Below are 12071 nucleotides of genomic sequence, written 5' to 3' on the forward strand. Positions count from 1 at the left end.
TTGCTTCTTTTTGTTTTGCACTGAAGTTACGAGGCTAAGTAATGGAAGTTTACGCCACCTAAAAACATCAAGTTAATGACTTCTGTTTTTTTAGCCTTATAGCTTCACTTACAACTGAAGCAGCAAACTTGTCTCGGCTGATTAACTACATCTCAGATGAGGGGAAATGGTGTCATTTAGATTTCTCGCTGAACTACTTCTTTAACAGCGGTATCTTGAACATCTTGAACATGCTTGTCGTCATCACACTGCATGTTTTCATTTTTGAGCCTCTGTTAAGTCCTGCATGGTGTGTTAGGTAAAAATCAGAGACAGCCACAGCTGCTGGGTTTTGGGTCAGGAGGCCTGTGAGGCAGGAGGCATGTTTGGCTTTTTTAGCACATTCCCCACTGAGGCTGTGGATCAAGGCAGTCTGATCTTATCTCTCCCAAAACATCAGCACAGTCTTCCTGCTTAGCGTGTAACTGACCTGAAAAGTTTGAGAAAGCTGGGAAATCATGACCGAGATGCACTCATGTTCACAGGACCGAAGACACAGGAAGGGCTGAACGGGAGAACCCTTGTATAGTTCTTTATTTTTATAATCTTCGGTTCAGTGCAAAATCTGCGCATCTACGAGTTGTCTCGTGTTTGTCACGCTTCACACTTCTGATTACTGTCTGCACATGTGAGCTGGAGGATAAATAAAGTGTGAAGTCTGTATCTTTCTGTCTTCAAGAGGATGGCATGTAGTGTGAGTTTGCGAGGGAGGTGTGAAAGTGCCTACATGCTGTAGGAAATTGTCTTGCAGTTTATAGAGAATCGAAGCTGCTCGTGTGTGTGTGTGTTTGTGTGTGTGTGTGTGTGTGTGTGTGCGTGCGCGCATGCTTGTGAGCGATGGCATGCAGAGCCTGTGCAGGGTGAACAGCCTACATGAAAGCATTTTCCTTTTGGGAGGAGCTTTTAGTCCAATTTAACTCCACCCAGCAAAAATATCAGATTGCTATTAAGATACTGCACCACCCTAGAGCTCAGCCTCTGTTCTGCACCAGTATGGCTTAACAGTGTTAAATACCGAAGCTTAATAACATGAATAAAATAATACAAAAATACAAAGTAACACATTTAATTTTGTTTGCTTTCAAATTAAAGTTTGCTTTCAGATTTCTACTAGATGCCCCCAGTCATCACATGGATTTATTCCATTAAATCACCAGCTTTCCTGATTTAACATAATCAAGTGTTGATTAGCCAAACCAGTTATTGAAAAGAAAATCTGCAAAATGCCTAGAAGTGTAAGCTGAACAGTTAATTACTGTTTACAGCTTCTATACAAAGCAAATAATCATAATACTGTAAACAAAAAGTGTGACTCATGACATTGAGTCATGAGTCGTTGACTGTAACCTGTCTGTCCTTTTTTTTAAAAATATCCCTGTTTGTTCATGTCTCTGGTCATTATATATGTGTGAGTCATCATATATAAATATCTGTGAGTTTTTTAGAGTTGGGGTTCCTTTAAATGAAAAAGGAGAAGGGGGTGTGGCCATAGAAACATCAATATAACTTGTTTATTAGATCAAGGAGAGAAGGTCCGTATAGACTGAAATATTCACCACATCAAAAACTTAACACAGACCCAATACCCAAGCAGTCTAACCCATGAGTGAGCTTAATCCAACAGTATGTTGATGTTCAGTCCAGAGGAAGTCCTAGCTGAACTGAGTCAAGATAGGAAAGTAAAGGGTGTCCTGTCATGATGGTTATTAATATTTTCATGGTTAGTCTTACACATCCATAAATATTTTCAAACACACCTTTGATGAATGTGTTATACATTTGTGCAAATTAAATGTAAAACTATTATATTGGAGTTGGTCAGAGTGTGGTAGATGCCTTCTACTGACCTCCTACTGAAAACATCCACTATGAGACAGATCCCAAAGTCTTGTAGGTTTTAAAAATAAAGATACAAATCTCACACAGTTCCACTACCAGGGGTAGTGTTACATGTGGTAAAAATATATAATTTGTAGATGAGCAACAAGTTCTTATTTAATTCGCAGTGACCGTCTCAAGAAAGAGAATGTCTGTCCATGCATGTGATGTACCACAAGCCTTACAGAGAAACACCAAAGCCAAAGCAGACAGAGTAGAAAATGCACATTCACATGAAAACCAATAATTAAGGAAGTAAAGGACTCGTCAGAGGAGGGTGGGTGGAGAGACCTCTGATTACTTCCATGACTATAGGCTTACAAATGTTCCACAATTATTGACACGCCTAACAGTTCTTAAAACATAAATGTAATTGAAGCATTTCTGTCATTTCTACTGTAGTTTATATAGTTGATCAGAGTATCTAGAAACCTTTAAATTAGTAATTCATCACTTCCTGTTTCTCTGGGGTATAAAAATAATGTGACACAGAGGCCTAGTTCTCTTATCCTCTCTTTAACATGGGAAAGGCAAGAGAACACCCCATTCAAGTAAGGCAGATGTGCACCGACCTTCATAAGTCATGCAATGGCTACAAGAAAATTACCACTTGTCTGCACCTGCCCATATTTACAGTCAGGAATTGTCAAGAAGTTTAAACAACTAGAACAGTGGCAAACCGGCCTGGATGAAGACGCAAGTTTATCTTGCCACCACGCACAGTGAGGAGCATGGTAAGAGAAGGAAGAAGTTCTCCAAAGCTCACTGATAGAGAATTTCATTCAAAACAACCATCCCAACAAGCTGTTTGGGAGGCGTTCACGGAAAAAGGGTTTTCTCACCTACAAGCATAAGCGCAAACATCTGGAGTTCTGGGACTTGGTACTGGGACTTCAACTGGAAACGTGTGCTTTGATCAGATGAGACCAAGATAGAGCTTTTTGGCAACAAGCACTCCAAGTGGGTCTGGCATAACACAAAAGATGAGTATGCGGAAAAGCACCTCATGCCCTCTGTGAAGTATGGGGAGGATCAGTGATGCTGAGGACCTGTTTCTCTTCCAAAGGCCCGGGAACCTTGTTAGGGTGCATGGCATCATGAACTCTTTGAAATACCAGGACATTTTAAATCAAAATCTGGTGGCCTTTGCCTGAAAGCTGAAGATGGTTTGTTACTGGGTCTTTCAGCAAGAAAATTACCCTAAACATGTGGCCAAATCTGCACAGAAATGATTCACCAGACAGAAACTTAAGCTTCTCCCATGGCTCAGTCCCCAGACCTCAACCTGATTAAAAACCTGTGGAGTGAGCTAAAGAGGAGAGTGTATAGGAGAGGATCCAATAAGATTTAGAGAGAAATGGAAGAGTGGACGATCCCTCTCTCTGTATTTTCCCATGTTGTAAAATGTTATAGGCGAAGATTAAGAGCTGTCTTGTTGGCAAAAGGGAGTTGTACAAAATATCAACATCAGGGGTGTCAATAATTATGGCACACCGAATATCATGTCAAATATTTATTTATTTAATGTGGAATTTGTTTTCCCACTGAATGAATGCACTTGAATTAAAGGTTAGTTTTTGTCTCTTCTTTGGATAGTTGTCCTATATTCTAAAAAATAATATTATAGAAAATAATTGTGGAGGGCGCTGTAGCTATACTTACATATGATGCCTTGTTTTCTGTAGTCTTGAAGTGGTATACACAATCCAGAGTGAACTGGGGCTTTCCCTGCATGTGGTGTGGCTCGGTGGTGTTTTTCTTATATAGGTTTTAATGTCAATTTGTTTGTTTTTTTGGATAATAAATGGTTTCAGAAATGATTACGATGAACAATATTGTTGCCATTTAAGACCATTTTATGTTGCGTAATACGGAGTAAATATATTTAATAAATAGTAGTTTGGGAGATTTTGTGGTGCCTGTTAAAACTACTGCAGCATATGTTTGTTTTTTGACCATGTTTAATGGCAGCATCTCTGTGGCCATGCTGTCTGTTAGCTTGCACCAGGAAGGCCCCTCTCCGGCTGCTTTTTTTTCCCTAGCTCTGAAAAATGAATAGTAATTTTGTTTTAGGTAATTGTATTGCTGTTTTTAAACACAGTCGAAACCAGCTTATTATTATTATTATTATTATTATTATTATTATTATTATTATTAATAATAATCCTTGCTCATTTGGTTTAAAGTCAGAAGGTTCTCACACTGGGTCTGAAAAATGTGGCTTTGAAACCAAGTCCATTTGGACTGGTTCTTTCAAACTTTCGGGCTGGAATTGTGCACCGATGCGTTGGTCATTGCATTATACGCAGTACGTTTTATTTTTTTGTTTGTCCCTATGCGATAGATATTGCCGTTGCTCACAAGCTGGAGCTCTGCCTCCGACAGAGAGCAGACAAGACAACAGAATAGCACAACTGGTTAAAATATTGATGTTCATTCAAACACAAAGGGCAATATTGAGAATTTAGCAAAAATGATTGCCGTCATGTCTGTATGTTGTACATTATTGTATGTTTAATTGTGTTGCACAAAATACTTTTCTGAGCATATTGAGCATATAATCAGTGCTTAAAGGACACTGATCAACTGCATGTTCGGTACAAATAAATATTGTGCATTGTGCAAAATGTCTTTAAATATTGTGATATTTAAATTTCTACATCACCCACCTCTAATTGTAACAGGCCTACTTTGAACACACTATGTCGTAGTGAAGATGGTTTTGAGCCAGAGTGTTACAGTGCTGAATGTAGGCTGCTTATTTTCAGCAGTGTAAAAAGGCTAAGTGTGGACTAAACTGCAATGCCAGTGGTGATTCATCCTCTTAAGTCGAGACTTAGACTTGATCTAGGTCCGGGAAACAAGCTGAAATGATCACGGTAGATGTTTTTAGTGAGTGAATTGGAGAAATAGTGATATGTTGTTGTTATGTTAAATCTGGTTTTATATTTATATTGCTTAGGCCATAGAAAACGAAGAATTTGCTGAAGCATTTGAGTAATTCTTACAGGCTTTATTTTTGTGCGTGGTCATGTGCGAACAGAGACCTTCACACTTCTGTCATATTTCCTCTCAAAGTTATTTTTGTCATTGGAGCATATTTATGTACTGTTACTGTTTCTGTAATTATCCTTATTCTTCAGTGCATTGCTGAAGTTCTGTTCAGCTGTGTGTGTGTGCATGTTAAATTAAGTTATTTAATATCATACTTATGAATTTGTATAGGTGCTTGAACTTAAGTGTATCATCATGGTATAAAAAAAGAAACAGCTGAAAAAATAGCAGAAGACTGAGGCCTGCTGCAGTGTGGCCTGCATGACTGGACCTGCAGTGTGTGGAATGGCTACTTCTTATCTAAAGCACCTAAACGGAATTTCCTTGTAGTTTGGAGTCGAGCGAGATTAGTCACACAGTTTGTCTTCCAGTCACAGTCTTGACCTGCTGTTTCGTAGACTTGAGCAGTTTGAGGATGGTTGTGAATCGGCTATAGGAGCAGATGATGGATAGATAACAGCATCAGTTCAGATTGCCAATCAAGGTGTATGATTGAAATGTACAAAAACGTGCTCTCCATGGCTTTAAGATGCACAAAAGTAATTACATCTGTATCAGAGGTGGTCAAATCAGTCAGCCATGTTTTAGTATTGGTTGATATATTTTCAACCAAAATATGCAATTAGTGTTTAGCCAATATTTCTGTAATTAACTGATCCTGAGAAAAATTACAGCAAAGATTACAGCAGCTCTGCGTGAGCCTCCTCGGTCACAGGATGCTGCAATTTCTTGTTGAACTGCTAGATTGAACTACAGACAAAGCCACTATTACTAATACAGAGTAGATTATTAAAACTACTAACTGGATATGCACAGAAAGTACAGCGCTCAGCCCAGTACAGTGAGTATTAGAACACAGCAGAGCTAATAAACACCACCAACCACACAAATCATCAAACAGTGCAGACCACATTTAACTATGACCTAAAGTACAGCAGCAAAAGTCAGGAAACGAAATGAATCTCATCCGTTCTGATCAATAATTCACAGGCTCTCGGTGCTCAGAAAAGTGTTTATATATTTATATATATGTATGTATGTGTGTGTGTGTGTGTGTGTGTATATATATATATATATGTGTGTGTATATATATATATATATATATATATATATATGTGTGTGTATATATATATATATATATGTGTGTATATATATATATATATATATATATATATATATATATATATATATATATATATATATGTATATATATATATATATATATATATGTATATATGTATGTTTAATAAGGTTAATAAGGTTAATGTAGCGTCCTGTCGTGCCCTCAGGAGTGACAGATTTTACTGAAAGAGAATCTCAATCAGTATCGGCTGCAAAACACTGATCGGATCTAATCTGTATTGTATTATTTGTTTTCTTTTAGTGCTTTTTCTGGTCATGTGTAGTCACGGTCCATATCAGTCACACACATTATCTGGCTTCAGAACTTTCTGTAACTTTTAAAAACTGTTTATACCGTCCACATATGGACTGTCTTCACTCTTAAAACACAAAGCCCAAGCTGTGATGACTTTACCTTTAATTTTTTTTAGGGTCTGTGTTGGTTTCCTAGAGATGCCCAGATCTGATCCTGTTGATCGGGATTGCAGTTGATCCAGCCATATTTAGGTGGATCTGGTATCAGGTTCTTTAAAACTGGATCCTATTCTGATCCTTTGTTTTTGCTGCTGTGTTTTGCATGGTGGTGTCCTTTTTGCTCATGCAGGGAAATGCATTCTCCACACATATTTTACTTTAATAATGAAGGTTAGAAACAAACTTATTGCAGGATTTATTGCTCCACTTTACACCTTTACAACAAAACCATCGAGCATCCAGACATCATTAAACTGCTATTTCACATCAGGAAAACTGGGGGCTAAATGATCAGAGAGGTCAGACTGTATTATAAAATACACTAATTAATAACACGCTAAGAAGGGTAATTTTTTTAAAAGGCATCAGATTAAATGGTCTAATATACTAATAAACCTAAACTGTGTGACTGTTTTATTTATACAAACACAAAGATCTGATCAGTATCAGTAGATCCTCAGCATTGAAGTACTATCAGATTAAGGGACCAAAAAAAAATGCAGTGTGTAATACTAAGAAATGTAATGCAAAGCCGGAACTGAGATTAGATGGCTTTAAGTCTATACTTAGACTTAATCTGGGTCCATGGAACTGTCTGCAGTAACTACTACTGTAACCGCAGAAATGATCTTTGTCCTACAGGCACAGTTGTTGTGTTGAATGTGTTGCATTGCCTTTAAAATCATTGGAAAGTTCGCCTGGTTGAGGGCAGTGTTTTTTCAGCGTCTTAAATAAGAGAGTGAGGAAATGATGCAGTGTTTAAGAGGAACAGTGAATGGATCTGCAAGTAGCAGAGCACTTCCTTTTTCACTCTGACAGCTGCAGATGTGCACTGTTCTGTTTCATGAAGAGAAGCGACCAGTAGTGGCTGTTATCCCATAAACCACCGACAATAGCTAACAGGCGTAAGCCTTAGTTTGAGGTCACAGTTGATACAGCTCTGTGTAATAAGGCAGCAAAATATAATTTCACCTTAATTCTTCAGTTCTTTTTTTTGGTTGAATGCATTTCCTCCTCGTGGAAACAGTGGTTTGTGGGTTCTTTGGCCGGGTTTCCTTCTTTAGTTGTCTCCAAATAAAGAAGTGAGTGTGTTTTTCAGGAGTGCCAGCGAAAACGGAGCTGAAGAGTCATGAAAAGAAATGGATTGTTCAATATGACATTATGTGCCCCAGCTGAGCCTTGTAATGTGTCCGGTCTTGTTTTACAGCAGTGCTGAATTGCCTTGGGAAAAAAATGCTTGCAGCTGATGAGGATATACATCCTCTACACCTCGAAACAAGAGGCTTAGACATACTCTTAAGTGCAGAACTGTGCCTGCTATTACTGCTGTGGTTGACTTGACACATAGCCATAGGTTAGTGGGATGTGTTGCACATCTTATTGCTAAATATGTTTGCATGAAAAGTTTGTAGAGTGTGGTTTTATAATGCGTTAATTACAAACTTTGGTATATGCTTTAACCCCTTCATACCTGATGTCTCACAGTTATTAAATAGCTTGTGGCTCTTGGCGTAGACGTGCAGTTCTGTGGAAAACTCTTTAATTAGTATAGAACCTTTATCTTATGCTAAGGTTCTTTAATCTTAATCCCTATCATATACATGGTTCCTACATGAAACATGCAGTTCTAGGAAAACTATTCAAGGGGTAGATAACCCATTTTTTAAAGGTTCTATGCACATTCAAGAGTTTTCCTAGAACAGTTTAGGAACCCAAATATTGTTAAACACGATGTTGCTATGGTTAAAACAACTGCTGGGACTAGGAATGCACTGATACCACTTTTTCCTTTCCGAAACCGATACCAGAGTTTCAAATATCTGCCAATACAGTATACTGAGACCGATACAAACTCTGACTCAAGTACTCGATAGATGGCTATAAATCTGGTGTTCCACTTTCCATAGCTTTTTTATATTTAATCTCAAATATAAGAAGCTTTTACTGGAGTAACTGCACATTTGAAAAGTTTCGAGTTTTGAGGGTTATAAAGAAAATGGCCTCAATGCAGCAACACATAGGGAAGCAACAAGTAGGGAAACTTTAGTTGGTGTTTAAAATTCATGTTTCAGAGCAGTGAAAAAAATCCCAGTTTAGAAACAAAGTGCCTCTGCAGCAGTTTCACATTTGAGTCATGTTTTTTTTTTTTTGTCGCTTAAAGTTGCTTAAACTCAAAACTTTCAGATCCCAAAAAAAAAATCACATGGAAACAAAAAGTGCTGTAAATGTAAATGTTCCATTAAATGTCTGTTTAATGGTAATGGCTATTTATGACTGTCATTTGCTAGTTTTAGAATTATTTAATTATAAATTATAAATAATTCATCTAATTAAAGTATAAAAATGCTGTTTGTATAAAAAAAAAGTGTGAGTGTAAGTACCAGTATCTGCACCGTATTGGTACAACACTAGCTGGGTCAAATTTGATGTCATGTCTTTGCTTAATCCATGTCTTGGCTTAAACTTTTTAGGGATGATTCGATTCGGTGGATCGGGATTGGGGCCAATGTAGGCATTTTTATAGGATCAGTTATTAACTTTTAAAGTTCTAATCCACTTCCGATCCTTAGTCTTGTTATAGCAGAGCACCCTCTCGCATCCTGTAGGCAACATTAGAAGACATTATTTTCAGCTTCCACAGTGAGGAACAGTGAGGAGCTAGACAGTGTCTGTCTGCGGCCTTATTTTGGTTAGCAAAATAAAAAAAACTTATTTTAACTGATAAGTCTTGCAACATTACCAGTTAGCAAACAAAACAAGGCTGAAGTTGGCTTCTGATTCTACCTTCAATCTTAAATGAGCAGTTCAGCAGTTACATTGTGTACATAACCGCTGCATCATCTAAGATGAAACAGAAAGTGTGGGTAAAAGGACAACTTCAGCTTAACTTAGTAATTGCGATGCAGCAACAACAAACAGTACGCTGAACAGCAGTTAATGCATTTGTTAGTTAATGTCAGAAAAGGATGATTTTAAACCCCTTACGTTTGTCCATGTGCCAAAAATGCCAGTTTGGTTGAACTTGTGCAACAAAGAGATCTATAGTCAGATTTAGTGGCATTTGATCTAATCTTAGGACGAAAACAACCTAAACAGCTGTGTGATCGTACTGTTTTTACTGCAGCTTTTTTTCATTGAGTTAATTAAAATGTATTGTTTTCATTTCTTTCTGTCAACACACACGTATTTAAATGAAATTCTGGACGTTGCAGAATTCTGATGTTAGACATTTATTTGATCAAACTGAAGCATTTAAACATTCTCTGTTTTTAGTCATTGAAATTCCCTAGTAAAACAAATAGAGGTCATTAACCTTATAGTTCATTGTCTTGTCAGACTGTAAGGACTGTTTTGTAACTTTGGTAAGTTTCTCTAGACATTTTGGGAACTGATTAATGAAAGAAGTGTGTTTGCACAGACTTCAGCTGCATTAAGCCGCTTGTTCCTCTTTTGTTTGACTGTGACAGTTTTCTTGTAGGGTTTTCTCATTTTCTTCTTTTTTCCAGACACTGTAGGGGTGATATTTCTTAGAAAGGAATGGTCTGAAGCCGGAGACCCTGAGAGATTTCTTATTGCTAGTTGTTTTGTTTTCTAAATTCCGACAGTATTGATTTGAAAAATGAAGAAACATCTAAACAGGAACAGGAAGGCCTAAAATGTTGCTGTTACATAGGATGCTGTGTTTGGTTAGGCTAATGTTCTGTATGTTTTTTTTGCTTGTAGAATCATGACCGCCACAGTGACTCTAGAGGATGCTCTGTCCAACGTGGACCTGCTGGAAGAGCTTCCGCTTCCGGACCAGCAGCCCTGCATCGAACCCCTGCCCTCCTCAATCATATATCAGGTCACACACCTCCAGCCGTTATTATGTTGTTGACCATGACCATGACTGCCAATTGATGTAATTGATGGAACCATCATTTGGCCGGATTAGGTCTAGTGTGCATCCAGCTCCCAGTGTCCGCAATGAACTAGATGCTAAACAGTGCTACATTTGTGTAATTAATACAGTAAGCATTGATGTCTGTATTTGCTGCTGATATGTGTGCTTGTTCATCAACAGCCAAACTTCAACACCAACTTCGAAGATCGCAATGCTTTTGTGACCGGCATCGCCCGCTACATCGAGCAAGCCACCGTCCACTCCAGCATGGTTAGTCTCCATGGCTCCCTCAAATCTGTTATTAACATGCCGGGCCGGGTCTCCGCTGATTTACTCGGCTCTATCAGTTCTGCAGCCTCTGGCCTATTCAAACCAGTCCTCAGTGCTAAGCCCCTGGCAGCTGGGTCAAAGGAGCTTGTTGGGAGGGATGAAAGGCTGTAAGAGGACCTGAAAGAGGCCTGCATTGTTCCCTGCCCTGATTGGAGGAGCCTGGCCAAGTTCGGGGCCCTGGTCTGAATGGTGCCGTGATGAATGTGTGCTTCAGAGCTTTAGTGCAGTGGACCAGAACTTGTCTGTGCTCTGTTAGCCAGGTCTAATTGCTGTTTGTGTTTGGTGTTTGTTCAAACAGGACATTGTGTGAGTGCCTAATGTGTATGGAGTGTACTGCTCTGGCACGTGTACGTAGCAGCTAAAATAGCCCAATGTCAGTGAGAATCTACAAAAGAATTAGTTTGTTTGGGTCACAGAGCTGAGAAATACGACAATATGAAAATATATCAATATATGAGTATTATTAATATTATGTGTGAGTTCAATGTCTGTGGGAGACCAGGGGCCAAAATAACAAAAATACAAATAAAGAAATTCAAAGTGATTTTTAAAAAGTGAATATTATATCTTACTAGATCTACTAGATCCTGTTAATAACATACTTTAGAAATATTTTTTAAAGAAATATGGGGGCAAAAGGGGAGTTCCAAAAATATGGAGAGTTTCCAGTTGAGTGTCCATGGCTTACCTTTTGGGCAGCCCTGGTCTAGTGTGTTTGTGTCTAGTTGTTTTCATATTTAGTTGATTTCATATTCATGTTAAGAGAGGTGTATTTGTTGTGCTTATGCATATGACTTGCTCTCCGTGTGCACAGAATGAAATGCTGGAGGAGGGGCAGGAGTATGCTGTGATGCTCTACACATGGAGAAGTTGCTCCAGAGCCATTCCCCAGGTAGGACACCCAGTAATGGGTGTGCCACATCACTTGCATATGCAAAGCTTTTTATGTTGCTGTTGAGTTGTTTCTTTTTGCCTGCTTTGTTACACCACTGATTCTAATTCTGTGCTAATCTCAGGTGAAGTGCAATGAGCAGCCCAACAGAGTGGAGATCTATGAGAAGACCGTGGAGGTGCTAGAGCCTGAGGTCACCAAGCTTATGAACTTCATGTACTTCCAGGTAAACTTTGTGCTGCTTACTGCTCAGTATGTGAAGGGGAGCTTCTGATGAATAAAAAAAGAATCTAGACAAAAAGATGTCTCATAGACAGATGAGATTTGAAATCTAATAGTAGTAATAATAGCTAGAACACTTTAAGTGTTCACCGCTAGTGTATGATGGTTCCAGAAAAT

At 38.4% G+C, this 12071-nt stretch overlaps 1 protein-coding gene across 1 annotated transcript in view; it reads left to right on the plus strand.

Annotated features, from left to right (window-relative positions):
- The window catches only part of cyfip1 (cytoplasmic FMR1 interacting protein 1), a 49047-nt gene that overhangs the window by 2225 nt on the left and 34751 nt on the right, over positions 1-12071 (plus strand). Inside the window, exons 2-5 of the mRNA XM_072684395.1 lie at positions 10291-10411; positions 10631-10720; positions 11595-11672; positions 11797-11898. Coding sequence (XP_072540496.1) covers positions 10295-10411; positions 10631-10720; positions 11595-11672; positions 11797-11898 — 387 coding nt within the window. The 5' untranslated portion in view covers positions 10291-10294. The remainder of the gene's footprint in view (positions 1-10290; positions 10412-10630; positions 10721-11594; positions 11673-11796; positions 11899-12071) is intronic.

This window comes from Salminus brasiliensis, chromosome 7, assembly GCF_030463535.1.
Source record: "Salminus brasiliensis chromosome 7, fSalBra1.hap2, whole genome shotgun sequence".
Taxonomy (NCBI): domain Eukaryota; kingdom Metazoa; phylum Chordata; class Actinopteri; order Characiformes; family Bryconidae; genus Salminus; species Salminus brasiliensis.